This window comes from Dreissena polymorpha, chromosome 15, assembly GCF_020536995.1.
Source record: "Dreissena polymorpha isolate Duluth1 chromosome 15, UMN_Dpol_1.0, whole genome shotgun sequence".
NCBI lineage: Eukaryota > Metazoa > Mollusca > Bivalvia > Myida > Dreissenidae > Dreissena > Dreissena polymorpha.
In genome coordinates, this window is record NC_068369.1 from 8,193,524 (window position 1) to 8,216,381 (window position 22,858).

The 22,858-nt window shown below is 36.3% G+C and overlaps 2 protein-coding genes across 6 annotated transcripts in view; one reads left to right on the top strand and one right to left on the bottom strand.

Annotated features, from left to right (window-relative positions):
- The window catches only part of LOC127859463 (E3 ubiquitin-protein ligase Mdm2-like), a 47,465-nt gene extending 38,121 nt beyond the window's left edge, over positions 1-9,344 (top strand). For both annotated transcript variants that reach the window (XM_052396851.1, XM_052396852.1), the window contains exon 10: positions 1,371-9,344. In XM_052396851.1, coding sequence (XP_052252811.1) covers positions 1,371-2,051 — 681 coding nt within the window. In that variant the 3' untranslated portion in view covers positions 2,052-9,344. The remainder of the gene's footprint in view (positions 1-1,370) is intronic.
- Positions 9,345-13,097: 3,753 nt separating this feature from the next.
- Positions 13,098-22,858, bottom strand: part of LOC127860303 (uncharacterized) — a 17,251-nt gene continuing 7,490 nt past the window's right edge. For 3 of the 4 annotated variants that reach the window (XM_052398309.1, XM_052398308.1, XM_052398307.1), the window contains exon 2: positions 13,098-19,363. In XM_052398309.1, the coding sequence (XP_052254269.1) occupies positions 17,838-18,800 (963 nt within the window). In that variant the 5' untranslated portion in view covers positions 18,801-19,363 and the 3' untranslated portion in view covers positions 13,098-17,837. Of the gene's footprint in view, positions 19,364-19,969; positions 20,214-22,858 lie in introns of those variants that run through there. The other variant, XM_052398306.1, reaches the window with a different exon arrangement.

The following is a 22,858-nucleotide window of genomic DNA, read 5'->3' on the forward strand; positions in this document are numbered from 1 at the left end:
GCCGGACGAGTTCGAAAATGGTCCAGATCGGGGAAAAAATATGGCCGCCAGTGGGCGGGGCATTTTTCTCTATATGTATATAGTGAAAACATGTGAACACTCTAGAAGTCACATTTTTTGCCCAATTTTCATGAAAATTGGTCAGAACATTTGTTTCCTTGATACGAGAGTTGAGTTGGAAAATGGTTCCGGTCAGTTGAATAACATGGCTGCCGGAGGGGGGGGGGGGCAGTTTTCTTATATTTATATAGTAAAAAAAATCTTGTGAACACTCTAGAAGTCACATTTTTTGCCCAATCATCATGAAACTTGGTGAAAAAATTTGTTTTATATATTTCTCAGATGAGTTTGCAAATGGTCCCGATGGGTCAATAAACATGGCTGCCAGGGGGTTGGGGCAGTTTTCCTAATGTGACTATATAGAGAGAAACCTTGTGATCAAACATTATAGAAGTCACATTTTTTGCCTAATCGTCGTGAAACTTAGTCAATACATTGGTTTTATTGCTTTCTTGGACAAGTTGGAAAATGGCTTAGAACGGTGAAACACACTTTTTAGCTCACCTGATTGCTCAGGTGACGTTTTAGGATTGGTCTTTGTCCGCTGTCCGTCCGTCCACATTTGGTTTGTAAACACTCTAGCATTCACATTTGTCAAGCATTCTTTATCAAAGTTGCTGAAAGATCTCAGTCAAGTTTGATGATGAGCAAAATCACATAATTAATGCCATAATTATTGCCCTTAGATTGTCCAAATTTCCATTATATTATACAAAATCCTTGTAAGCAAAGTTTGATGTTTGGGGGGTCAACTCAAAATATAGGTCACCATTTCAAATCTAACAAAAACACTCCCTACGCCTGAGTTTTGGTTCAATAATGATGAAACTTGACCAGGATGTTTGTCTGGTCAATATCTAGGTCATGTTTGACATTAGGTAAAGATTTAATGAACCGACTCCTCTCAGGTGAGCGAACTAGGGCCATCTTGGTCCTCTTGTTTTGTAAGTTCTCCAAAACTGAACCCCAAAATGTCTACAACAGTTCTCACAAAAGTTTAAGCTTTTTGTCTGTTAAATAAAACTTTTGAACTTCTAAACTAATAAGCTGCAAACAAGATGGATTCTTGTCATGCGCCTGTAATCAATTGATCCTTTTTCTAGACAGATAGTCGCAGGTTTATCAGGGACGACACTTTCCTTTTCATAGAATTTTCATTAAAAGAAAGTCCCTTCTAAACAACAAACGCTTGTAGGTGGAAAGTGTCATCCCTGATTATTCTGTGTTGAATGTATTGTTATCTTCAAGTGTCATCCCTGATTATTCTGTGTTGAATGTATTGTTATCTTCAATTGTATTGTTCTCTTCAGGATAACTGGTCCTGTCCAGACTGCAACAACGTCAACTACCCACTGCAGCGTTACTGCGGCAAGTGCTGGAAAATACGAACTGATTGGTTACCTAGGCAACCAGGTCCCTACGACCTTGACCAAGGTCGAGATGCCAAATACTGCCTGGAACTGAAGCTGCAATGTGTGTCTGACTCTGGGATTGGGACCCAGAATTCCAGTCAGGAATCTGTAAAATCTGATGTACCTGTGCTGGAAGATAAACAATCTCGTGAAATTCAGAGCGTAGCAAAATCATTAACGCTTCCCACTGCTGCGTCCATTTACCAGACTCTGATGCCTGTAGACAAGGAATCCCAGGCCATGGAAACACGCTATTCATTTCTGAACACCAGTCACAAAATGGTGTCAGCGTCTTTGTTAGAAACATCATCCGGCAATTCATCCAATGGTGCCATTGAAACAAAATCAGCCTCAGACCCTGATGATCGTCGGAAACCGGCATCTAAACAGTCCGGTAGTGGCATAGATGAGCCCTGTATGATTTGTCTTACAAGACCGAAGACCGCAAGTCTGATACACGGAAGTTCGGGTCACCAGGTCTGCTGTTTCCAGTGCGCCAAACGTTTGAAACGACGTGGCAAGGTGTGCCCAGTGTGTAGGAGGCCCATACAGAAAGTGATAAAAAATTACATTGTTTGAGTCTTGTTATGGGAAAGCGGGGCTTAATGCATGTGCGTGAAATGTCTTAGCAGATGAGCCTGTGCAGTCCGCACATGCATTAAAAAGGATGACACTTTCAGCTGTTATGGTATTTTCGCTTAAAGGAAGTCTCTTCTTAGCTAAAATCCAGTACGTATATGTAGAGAGTGACGTCCTTTGTAAGCCTGTGTGGACTGCAAAACAAATCTTGAATGAAACTTTTCCCACAAGTCCACTTTTTCCAGAACAAGGCTCATTTGATGTCATCACATCAGTGTGCCAATAAAAAAATATTCTTCCATTGTGTCTATGCATTCATGTTTTTATGCCCACCTTCGAAGAAGAGGGGGTACACTGCAACTCCAATATATCGCGGTTGAAGGGGTCCAAAGATCGCGACCGTGATATATCCGGCGCGCGATATAAATTGTCAGTTTATGTATGCATGTATATGTATACATTAGCATCATTATGCAATCTCAAAACACGCTATTTACCAACCTTATTCAAGTTTGTGTTATATCCATATGTCATTAATTGGTATAACACAAAACATTATTCCATGTGAGTAGTATAAAATGCGTATTATTAAATTTTTAATCCGAAAAACATTGCCGAGTTTTATTGTTCAAGAAAGCATGCACAAATTAGACCCCATGTACAAAATGACGTCATTCATTTCTCATGAAAAGCATGCACAGCATGGGGTTTAATAGTAGAGCATTGTGACTAACTGATCTATATTGTATACTGTATCTAACGCACACAGATTGTTGAGATAGGTCAGTATTGACTTGTGACATTTACTGTTATAATTGTGTACACCTTCATGTGTGCACTGGTGCGTTTCGGCAGTTCAAAGCAAATTCAATAGAGAATTGTAACACCCGAAATGACCTGTCATGTTTGACAAATGGGTCTTTTGTTTATGGCAGTACACAGGTGTTAATGTGATGTACAATGTAAGCAAACAATCTGGTCAAAACTGGATTATGACTGTTGGATTAAAGTTGGTGAAAAAAAGGGAAAAATACTTGCTTGAAACGGATTTTAATGCATCAAATTCTCAGATAAAAACATTTTATTTAAGGATTATGCTCGTCAGATTTTTGGGAGCCATAGCCGATTCGCGATATATTGGACAACGCGATATAACGGACCGTGATATATTGGAGTTGCAGTGTATATTGTTTTGCACATGTCGGTCCGTCCACCGAATGGTTTCCAGATGATAACTCAAGAACGCTTACGCCTAGGATCATGAAAATTCATAGGTACATTGATCATGACTCGCAGATGACCCCTATTGATTTTCAGGTCACTAGGTCAAAAATCAAGGTCACGGTGACTCGAAATGCAGGGGTGTCAATTTTCCGGATTAATCCGGAAATCCGGATTTGAGCCGTCAAGGGTTGATTTTTTTTTATGAATGTTTATCCGATGAGTTTGTTTAAGGGTGGTGGCTGTAGGGACAATTCCTTTTAGTGCGGGATCATTTGAAAACAAAATTAATATAGCCTTGTCGACATTGCGGAAAATTGCGCTTGGAACCGATTTTGCTTTGTCTTTTATTTATTGCTTTCTGATTGGTAAACAGCTGGCACTGACATGAGCAGTAAGTGACGAAACCTCTTCGCTACTTTGCGAAAACTGTACAATTCTAGGAACTTTGCAAATGTCAGCCGTCTCGAAATTTTTAATTACGTATCTATAAGAAAAGTAAAGAACTGCAATATCACATTTTAAAACAATATGTTAACCAAATTATATATTGACTGCATTTTGCTAGGTTACTGGTTACTGGTTTTCATTTTCTGCTGTCAAACTATATGCATATTTTATTTCATGTGCAAATGATGTATTGCGACATGTTTTTGGACAGTCGTTTTCAGATACGGAATGGTTGGTTGATTTTAATTTATTTTTGACGTTCTTTATAACATTTGTATAGAATGACGAATACACATGCGGTGTTACGGATGGTTTGGTTGATAATATTTCGCATTGTACTCACCAGAAATTGCACCTTGAAAGACTATAAAAAAGTGCAATAAGCTAGGGCTTGGGGGGTTCAGCCCTCTATTTCCCTTATCCTACGGCCTCAGACTCTCGGCTTAATTTTCCGGATTTCAAATTTGGGACAATTGACACCCCTGATAATGGTTTCTGGAGAATAACTTAAGAACGCTTACGCCTAGGATCATGAAACTTCATAGGTACATTGATCATGACTCGCAGATGACCCCTATTGATTTTCAGGTCACTAGGTTAAAGGTCAAGGTCATGAAGACTCGACACAGTAAAATGGTTTCCGGATAACAACTCAAGAAAGCTTATGCCTAGGATCATGAAACTTCATAGGTACATTGATCATGAATGGCAGATGACCCCTATTGATTTTCAGGTCACTAGGTCAAAGGTCAAGGTCACAGTGACAAAAAACGTATTCACACAATGGCTGCCTCGACAACTGACAGCCCATATGGGGGCATGCATGTTTTACAAACAGCCCTTGCTGTTTAAGGGGTTGCTAATGCTTGTAACAATTTTGTTTCAACCATAGTTATGTTATTTGAAAAATACAAAATTCTCATTGTTTCTAAATTCACTCTTCAAGGGTTTTACTGTATTTGTCAGTCATTCACTTGTTGCTTTGTACAACAATGTTCATGTATTGATTAATTTTAATTGCCTGAAACATTGTTCATAAGCATTGTTAGTTCCTTTAGATGATGAGTTATGTTAATGCAATACGGTTATTTAGTGTTCATAATTTGAGTCGCGTTCTGAGAAAACTGGGCATAATGCATGTGCGTAAAGTGTCGTCCCAGATTAGCCTGTGCAGTCTCCGCTTTTATGGTATTTTTCATTTAAAGGAAGTCTCTTCTACACGAAAATCCAGTTAAGGTGGAAAGTGTCGTACATGATTAACCTGTGCCGACTTTACAGGCTAATCTGGGATTACACTACGCACATGCATTAAGTCCTGTTTTCTCAGAAAACGACTCATTTGATAGAGCCTTGCTATCAGCAACATTGGCTTGATCCATGTGCATGTTTCTCAGGAGATTAGCCTGTGCAGTCTGCTATAGGCTAATAAGGAATGACACTGTTCGCTTTTATGGAATTTGTTTGTTTAAAGGATGTCTTTTCTTAACAAAAATGTAGTGTACGCGACAAGTGTCATCCCTGAGTAGCCTGTTCAGACTGCACAGGTTTAAGCTAAGTTTTTCCTAAATAAGGATTATATAGTGATTAGGTGTTCATTACTATATAATCTAATAGCAGATTTTGTGAAAAAGTATCAAACAAGCTGATTCCTTTCACCCTTATGATGGGTTTTGTTTTCAACACCCAATTCTGTTCCTTGGTTCAGTTCCATAAAAACCTTGAGTCTGGCTCTGGTAAAATGGGATTTACCAGTAATACATGTTCGTTGTGTTTTCCCATATAGGCCATATTTGTATAAGCTCACCTGAGCACTTTGTGCTCATAGTGAGCTTTTGTGATCGCCTTTAGTCCTTTGTGCGTTGTGGTGCTTCAACATTTGCCTTGTTAACACTCTAGAGGCCACATTTATTGTCCAATCTTCATGAAATTAGGCCAGAAGATTTGTGCCAATGGTATCTTGGACGAGGTAAAAAATGGTTCTGGTTGGTTGAAACACATGGCTGCCAGTGGGTGGGGCATTTTTCCTTATATGGTTATAGTAAAACCTTTTGAAACAGTAGTGGCCATATTTATTCTGCAATCATCATAAAACTTGGTAAGAAGATTTGTCCAAATTGTATCTTGGACAGGTTTAAAAATGGTTTAGGTGTGTTGAAAAACATGGCCACCAGGGGGCATGGCACGGAATGGCGAGGCATTTTTAGCTCATCTAATTTTGGAAAAAAAAAAAAAAAAAAATTTATTGCTGTAGTAAAACCTTGTTAAAACTTGAGAGGCCACATTTATTGTCCTAACTTCACGAAACTTGGTCTGAAAATGGTTCCAGTTGGTTGAAAAACATGGCCGCCAGAGTTTGATGCATTTTTCCTTGCATGGCTATAGTAAAAAACTGTTAATCAAAAAGTCACATATATTGTCCAATCATTATGAAACTTTGTCAGAACATTTTTTTCTAATGATATCTTGGATCAGTTAGAAAATGCTTCTGTTCTGTTGAAAAACATGGCCACCAGGGGGCGGGGCATTTTTCCTTATATGGCTTTAGTAAAACCTTGTTAACACTCTAGAGGCCACATTAATTCTTTGATCGTCATGAAACTTTGCAGACGATTTGTCCCAATCATATCTGATTTGTTGAAAAACATGGCCGCCTGGGGAGGGCATTTTTCCTTTAATGGCTATTGTAAAAAATAAATTAACACTCTAAAAGTCACATTTATTGTCCAATCTTCATGAAACTTGGTCAAAACATTTTTTAATGATATCTTGGGTGAGTTTGAAAATGGTTCCAGTTGGTTGAAACACATGGTCGCCAGGATGCTGGCATTTTTCCTTATATGGCTAAAGTAAAATCTTGTTAGCACTCTAAAAGTTACATTTAAAGTTCAATTCATAAAACTTGGTCAGAACATGTTTTCTTATGATACAGAAAACACAGAACAGGTCATTTCCTTTGAATTTCAGGTGAGCGACTTTGGGCTATTCGGGCCCTCTTGTTTTTTGTTGCTCATGTTTTACTCTTCCATTTAGAACTTTTGATGTATTTTGTTTGAAACAGTTTCATTTTATAATGGCCGTTAATTGATTTGCATTTAAATCCTTGATATGTTAATTATGTGAATGCAGCTGTTAACAAGAAGTATAAGAAGAATGTACATCTTTCAGAACTGGGAAGGTTCATTGTATATCTAGATACCATTATACTCATCAAGCATGCATACAGTCTAAAATAGGTAGCATCACAGCAAGAACCTTTTATAAATTAAAACCAGTTTGAAATTGATGTTTTACGTCCTGCTTATTAGATAAGTGTAAAAGAAACTTTATTTTATATTTATGTTGTTAGCCCAATCATCATGTGATATATCTTGCCTACAATATCCGGAGACTGATCTTTCTGCATTTATTTATTAGCTGGGCCAATGTGAAAATGGGTCTTATGTCACATGCAGCCAGCGTAGCTCCACAACAGCCTGTGCATTTGCTAGATTCATGCTGCCAACTTTGCATTTATTTACTGTATTTATTGTCCCCTAACGGTTTCACCGGAGGGGACTTATGGTTTGCGCTCTGTGTGTCAGTCACACTTTTCTGGATCCTGCGATAACTTTAAAAGTTCTTAATATTTTTTCATGAAACTTGCAACATGGATAGATCGCAATATGGACATTATGCACGTCATTTCATTTTGTTCCTACTTTAAAAATTGAGGTTGCTATGACAACCAAAAAAAAATTCTAAAAATGGTGGAATTTCTGACAATGGTGGAGCCGGTAGGGGACCATATTGCTTGACAATAGCCTTGTTTTTCATTTCATCACATTAAGTTGGTTCTGATTTACCAAGCCTTTCTTCACTTATCCTTTCTGATCAAGACTGTAAAGGCAACATTTGTTTCTTGTTATTTCGGCTGAGTACCTATAGCAGTCCGATAGGAAATGATGAATTGTTTGCAACCTAACATTAATTGGGAATGTTATCAACCATTCAGAATGAAATCAATCAGTTTTAAAAGATACAACTATATCAGGTGGAAAAATGAATGTCACACTTTGAACACAACTTATACACACACCCTGTATTCTCTCAGGTCCACCATTCTGGCGGTATTGCATTTATGCCACCTGGCTTTTGTTTACAAACAAACATGTGCGACCAACTGCAAGAAATATCTGGCTGCAAATATAATCGATTCTTGGTTCTTTTATGTCCAAAAATGATGCAGAACATAATTTTAAGCTGAAATCTAGTAGAAATCCAAAATTAATTTAATTTAAATGAAATTTCCCATTCATCTTCACTTTTTAGCTCACCTGAGCTAGTTACTCGCAGGCTGTTCTGGTTTTATGCTTACACATAGCCATTTTCACTTTGCTGCTGAGTGGGAAAGGGTTAACTGGCTCCTGGCTGTAAAATGTCAATAATGTGTTCACAAAAGATATCAGTATTTGGGCAGTGCTCTGTGGAAAGGGGGTTTGATGCGTGTGCGTAAAGTGTTGTCACAGATTAGCCTGTGCTGTCTGCACAGGCTAATCAGGGACGAAACTTTCCGCCTTAACTTGAATTTGGCTAAGAAGAGACTATCTTTAAACAAAAATTACAATAAAGCGAAAAGTGTTGTCCCTGATTAGACTGTTCGCACTGGACAGGCTCATCTGGGACGACATGTTACGCACACGCATTAAACCCCCTTTTCACAAAGCACGGCCTATATCTGTGTTTATAATGATATTTATAACTTATTTCACCATGTGTTCCATGCAGAATGTATGTGCATTTTATCTTACATTTGTTCATCACAATTGTGTTCATGTTTTGATGTTCAATATTTTCTCTGTTAAGCCTTTACTGTATTGTATTTTATGTTACTTATACATTTATTAAAAGTTGAAAATCTTTTGTATAACAAATACCACATTTTACTTTCAGAATACTAGTATATGTTTTTACCTCTGGCAAAATATTCTCATTGATGCTGTATTTTTGTTGGCTTTTGCATTTTTGGTCGATCCAATTCTTGAAACATAAAGGTATGACAGTTATATATATATTCATGTATTGAACAAGTCAAAATAATTATATGTAATCTACCGATTAATATTGATGTATATGATTAATATTGATGTATATCGATCTCATATTTATAGGATTAGTATTAAACTTCTTCAGAAAAAAAGTTTCGCATACATCGGAAACCTATTTTTATGGAAGTCCCTGCCTACATTAATTGTGCAAAATTTGAAAGAGAGATGGGGGGGGGGCTTGATTGTTTTTCCACTTTTGTCTATGCTTTCTAATAAAACCGTGCTTAATCAAAATCTATATAATCTAGAAACATGTTACTGATGCTTTTGGGGTATTCACATTCACTTGCCAGTAAACCTTACAGTATCGGCTTTTACACATAGCAATTTCTTAAAAAGATTGTTGTGGTTTACACATAATTTAATGTGTTATAATGAGGTGTGTGTAATAAATCAGTCCAAATTTGAACATGTTCCCATTGTTAGTTATAAGTGACTATCAGATTTGCATGATGTTCTATGAATTCTGGAACTTAAAACATATTGTATTATCCTTCAGTAAATATGTTTTATAATAAACTAAAAAGTAACTTGATAACCATCCTTATTTTTATCCCCGGCCAAAGAATTGCCGTTGTTTGTCCGTCCATCTGTCCGTCCATCCGTCTGCCACAAAATTGTGTAAGGGCTATATCTCAGAAACTATATATAGATAAATCTTCATGGGCGCTTAGATATAATTGGCGGGTATATCAAATCAATTAATTTGCTAGTTCATACCATTTTACTTCCTGATGATCAATGATAAATGTATTTGGGGGCACATTGCTCGAGCTCTCTACCATTCATCAGACAAAAAGGCGACAATTACACATACTTCCTTAACATTTTAACAAGGTTTAAAAATAAGTTGACAATTTTAGTTATTTGATTGGGTATGGTCGGCGGAAAAACGGGCTGCGGTGTCAGAGAGCTTCCGAATGACAGAATGGGCGGCGGTGTCGGAGGGCTTTCGAATTATAAATTTGATGCAAATTTGGATATAGCAAGCTTGCATAAAGACCTAGCTTTGGATTGCTTGTCTGTTCAAGGTAGTTTCCACGCAGACCTAGTTTAAAATCGCATTTCACGCCAGTCAGATTATGGTCAGAGGTCTTGTTACTAAAAATAGAAAACTTTTCAGGCTCAAGGTCAATGCTGGTAAAATATGAAATACGGTTTTCTTGAGTTCGGATGAGGTTTGGCCCAATAATTGTGTGTCAGTTGCTTACATGCACATCTGGCTTGGAATTGCATTCGTAGTCAGTTAGGGCAAGGTCATTATAATGAAAATATATATCACGGTTTCCGCTCAATAAAGACACTTGATAAATCTATTGCGCTGATTTTTTGTAGATAGCTCCCATACGACATAGCTTGGGGGCAATAAATCAAATTCTATTATTTGGTTAACCGTTCAAAACCTGGTTTCGTTGCATAGCCATGTTTCTTGTGAAGTGTAAGTTTTATTTGTCCATATAAGTTTTTAACATGATTAAAGAGGCAGAGATGACGCTGCAGTCCATTTTACTTGCAAATGCATTCAAGCTTTCCAAAACAACTTGGCAAACGTGTTAACCTTAAAAAGACAGCGTGTCGCGCACAAGATATGATTGCTACATGTAAGGGCAACGTGGAGTACTTAAGGTCAATGGTTTAGATGAAGCACTTTATGGGAAAAGGGGCTTTATGAATTGGCGTAGTACCGTCCCAAATTAGCCGCTGCAGTTCACACCGGCTAACCTGGGACGACGCTTTCCGCTTTTATGGACTGTCGTTTTAAGGAAGTCTCTTTTTAGTCGTAATCCAGTATAGTCGGAAAGTGTTGTACCTGATAACTCTGTGCAGACTGCACTGTTCTATCTGTTACGAGACTTTATGCACATGCATTAAGCCCCGTTTTCCCATAACAATGCTCATTATCTTTAGTTATACATTTAGTAGTTAATGTTTTCATTACAAGACAAGATTACGCACTCTGCGGCCGCAGGACTATTGAACCAGCAACAGCATTACAAGTTGATACGGGTTCACAGTGACTATCACTGTATAACCGAATGAAAACGACCGTCCAGTCTTTGTTACGATAATAAATAAGTTGCGTTACCTTCATATTAAACCTGACCGATGTGTGTTTTCGTTTGATACCTGTGGTATTTTATAGTATATGGGCTATAATTGACAACCGCTCGACCACCGGGCGAGATTTGTGTAACCGCACTAAGTAACAGTCAAAAAATATCTTTAAAAATGTATTTAGCGTATATCCTGACTTTGAAATAAAGGTATACAATTTACTTTTCTAATTTATTAAATTAAAAACAAAGGTTCAAGTATTGTTGTGTTCCCTTTTTCACGTAAAAGTCGCATATCCACCGCATGAAATGTATGTCATGAGGTGCACGTATATTTAACCACATACTAGTGTTTGTAGATACAAATTTAACTACGTGTTATCACCACGTCATATTTGTCCTCACATGGCTTATTAATTATGAATTTATTTCTCCGACTTCGAAACATTTTATTAAGACGCATTTTTCTTTCCACAAATTCAAGTAACACTGTTACATCCGCGTCATGCGAAAATTGGTCTTATTTCATATGCATTTGCGCAGTCTGATCAGGGACTGCGCTTTCCGCTATAAAAAAAGCACGCAAGGCTTTGTGTTATCTACTGAGTATCCTCCTCAGTCTGCATATCCTGACAAGACTGCGCGATTGCGCATGCTGAACTGGAGCTACGTTGGCAGCATTTTGTATAAGTCCTATTTTCGCATGATAAGGATCTTTAAAAAAATCCCATTGCGCCTTGTAAATTGAACATCAAACCATGATACTTTCCGATAAAAAATTGAAATCACGCTGTGATATTACCGTAATAGCAATCTAAAAATGTCGGAAGCCTATTCTTGCTTGCAGGAAAGATGTTCAGACTGACCGACCGCACGTCACACATGTGTGGCTAGATAATTAAACGATTGTTCTTCTGTCATGGACACTACTTTTTCGGAATTTTGGTCTAACAATGCAAGACAAATGGCATTAAGCTATAGGTTTTCATTCGTATCTTTCGCTCAAATTCGTTTTATGTGATTAGGATTATGCTCATATCAGCCAATGAAATGAACGGAGTGCATTCATTCAGGTCTGCTCGCGTTATGTCGATGTCATTTAAGGTAAAAACCTGGGGTAAACAGCTTCGCCGAAAAATACGATAAACTGCTGCATGTCGTTCAAGACAAACGAAACACGCCTTCGTTGCACTTGCTTCTTGAGTAAAGAATAAATGTACTACACCTGTCCATCTATTTCAAATGAAATACCGGTTTATGTTTCGTTTAATCAGGGTTATGTCTATATAAGACAATAGCATTTATAAAGTAAGCCTATAACAGTCAACATTAGAATCGAGGAAAGATAGTGCGTGATTTGCCTTATTGATATTTACGGTACAATGGTTTTGATTGTCGCGAGCAAAATTTACTGGTAAAAAATATAAAAAAGAATGACGTAATTACTTATTATACATTGTGAAAAGGACGTATGCAGCCGCAATATAATACGCTAAAACAGCCGTTTCTCTCTACGCTGTTTTGACTTTTTGTTTAGAAGAAGTCTGTTCTAAACGGATATCCTGTCTAAGCGGAAAGTGTCGTTTCTGATAAGCCCGTACGGATTTCACAGGCTTATCTGGGACGACACTTTACGCACATGCATTAAACACCGTTTCTAAAAGCGAGGTTCATCAATATTAAGAGTAAATTTATCAATATAAATAGTGCTCCGATCTCTAGTTTTGTTATTAAATGTTCCAAGAGACCTTTACAAACACAATATATCGTTTGTTTACATCCCTGATTTACCTGTTGTCTAACCGGAAATTCGGCATAGAATCTTGCTAGTTTGGTTAGCAGCTGTTCGTAATATTATCCTAGATACAACGCTCCATCGAATAACCATAAAAACTACCAAATATTTGATACAGCTTTGCTTATTTAGGATATATCAACGATATTTCGGTTCTTCAATCAGATTCGTGCTTATTATGAACGAATGAAATTGCGTTGAATTCAAAACATTTTCGTTAATTTTTAACAAATAACCGGTACATTATATCTTAGTAATAATCTTACAACATCCTCAATTTTAGTTCCTTCCTGTTAAGTCGACGAGATAATATCTATGATTTAGCTCACGGCACATCGCTGCTCCAATTAAGTACACGTTTACATAATTTATACAGGCGCCACGCGCATCAACCGTGAAGATTTCATACAACTGTCTGTTAATTTATAGTTTCATAGAATAGAACAGAACAGATATTTTATTTGATTTGTACATAGTACATCATCATATACACATATTATTATATGATAACATCACGTATATCAGTATAATATATAAACACGAATTAATGGACATTTCAATATAACATAACACAGCATGTAAAGAGGATGATCAGTTTTCGTTAACATTTGTAATGTCGTTTCTAATTTCCAAGCTTTCTTTAATATATTTTGCAAGTTTAATCAATACAGATTTGTTTTCAGTTTTCAATAGCTCAATAAATTTGAACATTGAAGGTCGTACATAATAATGTTTCTTAATATATTTCTTACGTATATTGCTAAAACAAGGACAAATAAGAGTGAAATGGTACTCGTCTTCAATATCGACGGAGTAACAACATTGACAGTATCGCTCATTTCTTGGTATTCTATTCCTACCGAATCTACCAGTTTGAACTCTTAAGGAATGTGCAGATAATCTTATTCTAGTGACAAAGAACCTTAAACTACTTGGCAATACATTTAGATAAAATTCATATGACAGAGAATCTTTATAATTTTGTAACAAATCTAATACACTATTATTTTCAACAGAGCTATGCCAGTCTTGTTTATAAGTATCAATAAATCTTTGTTTAAATACATGTGGAAATGTTTTACAATCAAGATTATCACCATTTATAAAGCAATCAGCAAAGCCATATGTTTCTAACAATTGTTTAACATTTGGTACCCAATTATTATAACCTTCTGAACAATCAGATATACTTTGTCGATAAATCGTTTTCATAATAATATTATCAGTATGTAACAATTTACACCAATACTTTATTATCCTAATATATCGAGTAATATATAACGGGTACCTTCCTAAGTCACCATATACACCAGCGTTACAAGTACTGACCTTTAAAACACTTTTACAAAATTTGAGGTGTATACGCTCTATTTCTTTAGATTTAGTTGCGCCCCATACCTCGGCAGAATAATTCAATATTGAACCTATAAAGGAATCGATGAGCTGGCATTGTAATTTGGGTTTAATATCATATGTTCTACAATTATACATAAGTAATTTTAATGCTTTTAATGATTTACCTATTAAATGCTCTTGATTCATAGCGAAATTGCCAGTGTAATTAAAAATTGTACCGAGATAGTTGAAGTTATCTACAGTTTCTAACAAGTTCCCATGGTAACTCCACTTCTCATTTGGAAGTACTCTGTCTCTTTTTCTAAAAACCATAACCTTGGTTTTTTGGGTGTTTACCTCAAGACCCCAACAGTTACAATAATCATATAAACTATCTAAGCTATTTTGTGAGTCTTCTGGTGTTTTACCCAAAATTTCCATATCATCAGCAAATGACAATAATATTAACAACATATCCTCAAAATATAAACCTGAATCTAAATTACTTTGTAAATTACTAGGTCTACCACGAATAAAGAAAAAAGCAGAGGCGAAATTACCTCCCCTTGACGTAGTCCAGCAGCGTAGCTGAAAAAGTCTGAGTACGTATTACAAATGCGAACGCAAGACTTAACCTTTTCAAACATATCCTTAACAATACGTAATAATTTACCTTGAATACCACATTTGTATAATTTAAGCCAAAGGCAATTTCTGTTAATACTCATATTCATTGGGGAAAAATGCTGCAACTATACCGAATAATTGCAACTTATTATTCATAAGGTAATCAAAGATCAAAGTTGCTCATCTTATGCCGCAAGTTATTAATCCTATGTTGAAAAATATATCAAATGATGCAAGATATTAATATTCTAACATGGCATTCAAAAGTGAGCCTCTTCTTTACAGCTCTACGGTAAAGTAACACTCAAATTACCTTAAAACTACTTAAAACAAATAAACACGAATATATAATACATGTATTGTACTATTGCTCAAATAATATCATATACATGAATACAATAATTACAAAAGCGTTGATAACAATAGGATTATTCGTCATAAATGTCTTTAAAAAGAACGCAATATGAGCTGTTCTGAAAGTCCTACAATATTCGGTATTTCCGGAAAGTGAACTTAACAATTTTCAGATTTTTAATCACAAATACAATACATGTCAAAAATTGTAGAAATATAAACTTAACATTTCTGGACTATAATGTGTATATGACATTTCGAGTTAAATTTATGCAAAATAAAATCTACAAGCATCACTTAGCATTTTCAATTCAGACCATCATCTTAATATTTATGTTCAAGAGCTATAATCGTAACAATACTTTTAATACTTTTTTTAATCTTGTTTATTGACACAAATAACTTAATAATCTTATATGGAAATAACAATAAGTACCGACACACTAGATATATCTATATATATTGGAATATATATGCATGTGCCACACGAAAACAAAAGTTCGCTCTATAACAATAAAGATGTATGTAAATACGAAATTTGTATTTGCTATTAATGACGTACGTGAACTTTATATTAAACGTTTACATATTACTAATATATCATTCGTATTGCACATGACAAGCAAATATTTTATAATGTTAAATTTCAAGACATCGAAATAGCCTGTTTGAAACTGTACAATATATTCGAATATTAATTTCAACAATAAGTTATGACGACATGAAAAGCGAACAAGTTTCGCTTCACCGTTGTGCAGATGTGTTTATTTGAGTCGCGTTCTGAGAAAACTGGGCTTAATGCATGTGCGTAAAGTGTCGTCCCAGATAAGCTTGTATAGTCTGCACAGGCTAATCAGGGACAACAATTTCCGCTTTTATAGTTTTTTTAGTTTCAAGGAAGTTCCTACTTACCGAAAATCAAGTTTAGGTGGAAAGTGTCGTCCCTGATTAGCCTGTGCAGACTGCACAGGCTTATATGGGATAACACTTTACGCACATGCATTAAGCCCAGTTTTCTCAGAAAAAGGCTCATTTATACTTACCTAACTCAGAATCGAACATTTTTGTTTGTTGTTTGACTGTAATGAGCAACATGTACTACAGGCTATTTTTAATTTTATGAATTTGCCGGAAATTTTTATCTAGATGGAGAATATAATTTGTAGATGGAATAAAATACCAATAGTTTAACAATCATGAGTAAGAACTTTCTACATATAAAGTCATCATGTAAAATATTCAACCAATGGAAAACGATGTTGAAAAAATCAGTGTATTGAGGCGAGATTATTTCAGATTGAGAACTTTCGTCGTCATGTGAACAGTACATGTGTATTTAATTAAAAACTCGATAAAAAGTTAAATAGTGACAAACAATCATGTACATAATTCAAAATGTAAAAACAACATGTGGATATATTAACTTGGAACCCATAGGAAACAAGGATATAGGCGCCGCGTAGTCCAACTTATTGACGCTCTCATCTTTGCGCGTCTTATAAATGAGACTAGGCGCCGCGCTGAGCGAAAATGGACGTAAGGACATAACTGTGTGGCTCTAGATATGCGCTCCGTTTACTCAGATGCGGAGACATAATGTCCGGTAAGAAGAAAACAAAACCTTGCGTGACTGTAAAGCGGACATCGTAGCCACTGTCAACAATGTGCGAATGCGCAGGTTAGTCTGAAGCTACGATGGCCGCATATGACATAATACCCCTTTTTATCACGACGCAGTTCATGTGCACCGAAATATGCTGAAAGAAACGCTAAACTGCTTCTAATAATTGTATAAGAATCTTTTTTCTGACCATAGAACTATACCATATTATCAACTTTCTATTTAGTAAAGCATCGACTAGATGTCTCACTAAATATTTCAATAGATTTGTCTACATAGATCTTACTTATTAACATTTTTTTTACCATTACTATAAGATTAAAGGGGCCTTTTCACAGATTTTGGCATTTTTTAACTTATTCATTAAATGCTTTATATCGATAAATGTAATTATTGGATCGTAAAAGCTCCAGTAAAAAATCGAGAATAAAATTAAAAAAAGGAAAAGAACATTGCCCGGACCAGGTTTCGAACCAGTGACCCCTGGAGTCCTGTCAGAGTCCTGAAGTAAAAACGCTTTAGCCTACTGAGCTATTCCGCCGAGTACATATGCTTGAAGTATTTCATACCTTATATAAGCAATCTTCGTAGTTTCACAAAATTTAACGACAAAAACAGAACTCTCCAATTTATTCAATCGTTTCGCGTTGCAACGCTTTATAATTTTTAGGTTTTAAAATCGTCAAAAGATGCATATAATGGCTATATTAGACCATGGTAAATGTTCAGTATTACTGTTTCCTCACAAATATCATAACTAAAACGAAAATTTGCGAATCTGAAACAACTTTTTTCGATTTTGTCAATTTACCAAAGCGTGAAAAGATCCCTTTAAGGAAGATCAATATCTTGACTAAAACGCCCGATTTAGCCAAATGGCGGATATGAGCAATATGCATACAGAGATGATCTTACAATGTGTCCGCACACAAATTAACTCCATGAACACGTGCATTTCTAATATTTTTCGTCTGGTACATTAATGAATTTAAAACAAGACGGATGCATTGTTGTAATAACAACAAAATAAACAATACTGATCTTAATTAAAAGCATAAGCGTTATGCTAAGTTCACAAAATACCTTTAACTAGGTTTAATTGAGACACCGCTAATTATTCGTCATTATCCACCTGGCAAAAACAAACAGCCGGCATCGAGTCTTCCTCCGAGTCATGATTAATTGATTCAAAGATTCAAGTTCTTTTAGTCAATTATACGCATCAACACATCCTCTACGCATTCACTACGCTTCCACGTCATGCTGCATGTTCCCGGACAGCTCATCCGGCGGCCGGAGCTCTACCCGAAAGTTGTGAGTCTTCCCTTCCGCCGCCAGCTTCTTCTTGTAGACGCTGAAACACGCCGCCAATGCTAATGCCATCTTACGGGCGTTCTGGCTAGCGTCGGCGATAAACGCGTGGCATTCCGTCTTCTTTTTCTTGTATCCCAACTCGTTAACGACTATGAAAGTAAAGATGCGCCAGTATTTCATGTCCTGGACCCCGTATGAAATAAAATCGATGGGGTGTAACCCAAAGCCGACTCCGTCCTTGACCTTGTTCGCCGGATGTTCCCGGACGTCGATTCCCTTCGATGAGAACACTAAATAGCACAGCGGTAACTCCACTCGGTCCATGGACACTAAGTCGTCCTTGATCTTCGCGACCAGATCGTCCACCGGCTCTCGAACATGCTCGAGACCAAAAATTCCTTTTGTTTCCATGTGACCAATATATTTCGCAACAAAACACACTGGTAACTTTTCAACTTTAACTCCAGTAAACTTTGACAAATTCGTATCTCTAGCACCTTTTGGTTTCTTTTCGAACTTTGTTAAACGTTTCAGGCGATCGAAAACAGACTGTTTCTTTGGTTTTACCGCCGATTTCTTCCCGTTTTCAGTCACAGATTTACCACTATCACCATCCTTCAAAGTATCATGGCCTCTATCTTCGTTATCGTCTGCCTTTTCGTCTTTACTTCCGGTAGAGTCTGCACCTACGGACTCAACGTCATTTCCGTCCAGTTCCTGGAGACTAGCATCCGGTTCAAGCTGCAGCTCATCCAACTGCCCGAGCGCTTGCTGGAACGCTGTGTCGTGCTCTATAGTATAGTTTGGATCCTCAGTCACGCTCGTGTCGTCTGACACCTGGGAGCCAGAGGCAGACGACAAGTCATCGCCTGCTGTTTCATCAAACGACGACATGTCCTTGAAAAAAAGTCCAGGTCTTTTCTAAAATAAAATCCTATGCAATTCACTCAAAGGATAACAGCTGTTCTGTTTCTATCTTCCGCGATACATTCGATAAACTAACTCGGATATATCTCATATTGTCAATTGAACTGAAATGGAACGAGGTCATATCATAAAAGCTTAGATAAGAAACAAATGTGCTTTCAATCCGTTATCAATACACACGCGAAAGATTAATATTATTGATGTTACATGTATCCGTTGATTTAACAACTATAGTATGATTTACACTATCACATTAAGGCAACAAGAGTGTCCTCGAATAAACACACATTCCACAAGGACTTAGCGACCGTTTGGAGGCCTTAACAAATCTCTTCAGCCCTCTTGCATTGTATTTATTGTACGCTCTGCGCTTCGAATATTCATGCCCTCTGGGTTGGATCGATTTTTGCACGGATCGCGATCTGTTTTTGATGGGGTGATAAAGGCAGTATTGTATCATACACTTTTCGATGGCTTTATTATCCAGGCTTATTGTCGAGAGAACTATCGATGCGATGTTTTCTTTTCACCTGAAATGTAAATATTATTCAATGCATCATAACTTGGTTTCTTTAAAGAAATGTCGTTACAATACACCTGTTGACAGAAGAATTATCGAGGCGATGTTTTCTTTTTGCCAGCAATTTTAAGACTTCAGCATGCATCATAACATGGCTTTTAAAATGGTAGGGATAAAATACACCTGTGTACCTGCACCTATACAAAATTAAATATTTTGCAAGGGACGTAGAGGCTTTAACAAAGATAAAAACTTTTTATATAAAGCATATCTTTATTTCATTAATGTCGCCTTAACTAACATTTTAATATTCTATGTATACATGTTAATATACTGTTTGCTGATAGTGTTCTAATACTTGTATTCATATATTTTATATAAATTCAACGAACCTGAATAACTTCACGATTAAGCGTAGTTTTCGATTACATGTTTACAAAAAGGTTCATTCATAATTTGCTTTTGTTTCATCAAATGTCACGTATTCAAATTTGACTGAATTTATATAACAACAAATACATATTGAGCAGCACAATACAATGATCAATTGTTTTATAATATACAATGATAATAAATGACTTGATAGACTCAAAAATCGTGGATCTGTATTACTTACTGACTTATAAATTTCACAAAAAACTACACTGTTGGCGTTCCTTTGTACACATAAACAGTTAAAAGTGAAAAGCTTTTAAATTCCACTGGTCTTTAGGGTGATTAATTCATGATTCGCGCGTTAAAATACCAATTGCATTCCATTTGGTTTCATTAAGTAGCGGTCGAACCCTACATTTAGCGGTAGTTAAGCAATAAAAACACCTGTTCGGCTTGTAAACTTTCACGAGATAATGTTTGTATTTACTTGCCTGTTACACTGTCAAATTATAGGCTTTACTTCCAGGTTGAATTTACTTATTTCTCAAATCTGTTATAACTACGCAGATATTTTCAAAACATTTCTCTGCCCACTTTTTAACAAGCACTATACATCACGACTTTTCCTAACATCATAAATTAAATCCGTTAACTACTCTGTTATTGCGGTTGACCTTCAAAAGAGATATCCGAATTTTGTTTGTCTGTGTTGAATCGGCTTCGATTTCATTAAAGCTGACACTTCGATTTTGTGTTCAACCGTATGCAAATCGATGGATCGATAACGCATGCTATTCTTACGCGCGAGTTATCTGGTTAATAGACGATTGTGACCGTTGAAAAGTAAAATACTATGTACAAATTTAATAAATCAAATGTTGATTTAACGATTTAAACGCTATATTAATGTTGCTAAGTGTTAACAACAATTTATTTGACAGTTATGAAGCAATCTTGCTTTAATATAAAATTGACAAACAGTTAAAGCATTTATGTACTTATTAGTTCTACAATGTTGTAAATCTGTACATTGTATTTTTATCATTTGAAATTAATTATATCTTACACGCAAATGAAACTCGGAACTATAAATTGCGCAAATTAAGCTTAAAGATAAACATTGACCTTTCGACAGCCGATTGATTGACAGGCTTATTAACCAATCAGATTACAGCATAGATTAGGCCCGTTACTATCCGCCATTTTGTCCGTCAAACTCGCCGTTGTCCGACACATAAGCTTATACGTAATTCTGTGTTTTAAACAAAGAAAATGGTTGAAAGGTGCTGTTATGGCACTTGTTATTCAGACACAAGGTATCCAGAACGGTTAAAAGATGGAAGTACGTTTTTTCCGTTCCCTCAACCGGGTACTAATCTTGAAAAATTCAAACGTTGGATTCGTCTTTGTGGTCGTCCACACGAACAGCTTAATCTCAACATATTAAGCGATCGCCCGAAAGCAAAACACAGTCGTTATAATAAGATACTACGCGAAAATAGAAAATGTAAGTTTTGCAACGGACACGTTATAAAAAAGAGTATAACTTTGTACTTGTTTATCCTCTATATAGACAAATTAGAAAGGAACATTTAAAACCATTTTTCAAAGGTGGCCAACGTTAAATAAATTTGACATTCTAATGCAGTCGGCAAATAAATAAGACATTTTAAACTTTGCTAGATTTTTTTAATGCTAATGAAATCGTAATAATAAAGACAATCAGTTATTATTTTTAATAATATCACATAGAATAAAACATTTTTTATTTCTTTCGGTTTAAGTCTTCCAAATTTAATGTAAGTTAAGAAACTATTTTCAAATGCGCAAGTAATTATCAATAGGGGCCAATAAGTGTCATTTTACACCATATGTGGGCTTTCTACTAATCCGTTATCAAAACAGATGCCGCAAACTGTGAATGACCCTTTGAAAACCCGGTCTGATTAGCGAGTTTTTTTGTACATGAAAATTCTTTCAACTTTTTATATTTTAAACATTGCAGAAGATAGTTTTCGAGGAAATGATAATATATAATAATATATTGTGTATGTTACTTTTTTGACGACTTTGACTTTGTTATACGATTATAACAATGCGCATGGGTCATTTTGACCAAACGCATTGTAGATATGTGTTATATCGGATTTCAATAAAAACGTTCTTCGTCTTCTATTATAATAAATTTACTTACCTGTGCCAAATTTGCGATGTTGCCATCGGTTGCAAAAATTAACGGCTTTTAATTAAAAAACTGAAACATCTATTACTCAAGGAAAAATATTGTGACTAACGAACAATTCATACTGTATGCGATAATTGGCGATAATTTTGCCGACTTTGATGATAAATTTAACGGCTTTTAAGTAGACTAATAAAAAAGTTTTGACTATTTAATAGATATGATAATTATATTCAGCACCACTATTCAATGATAATAAAAACTATTGTATGGCCTTTCTGGTATACCATGAGGCCTTTTTGGTTCACTTATGCGGCCGATTCGCGTAGCCATTTTTATGACGGACTTCGGCGGAGTGACCCCCCTTGAAATCGGTGGGCGTGGCTTCACTCTCGCTGTCGAAAGGTCAATTATATGCAGTACGTACGACTATTTGTTATTTGTTATTGCAGTAATATACGGAATCCGGATAGGGCCGAATTGACATTCTCTGGACGCTCTCTCGACGCGCGACAATCATGCGACAATTAATATTTGAGTGTCGCATATCGCGCTGGGTTTTAGAAAAAAAATCGAAGAAAATCTTGACTGTCGACTACGGAATCCGGATAGGGCCAAGTTGAGTGTCGCGTGTCGACCTTCGAGGTCGACACACGACATTCAAGCGACATCCTCTCGACGCGCGACAAATCAGTCGACAATCAATTTTTGAGTGTCGCATATTGCGCTGGGTTTTAGAAAAAAAATATCGCAGAAAATCTTGACTGTTGACTGATTTGTCGCGCGTCGTATTGAGCGTCGTGAGAATGTCGCGAGAATGTCACGAGAATGTCGTGTGTCGACCTTCGAGCGCGACACTCGACATTCTCGCGACATTCTCTCGACGCACGACAAATCAGTCGACAGTCAATATGATATATCGCGAGAATGTCGCCTGTCGACCTAAAA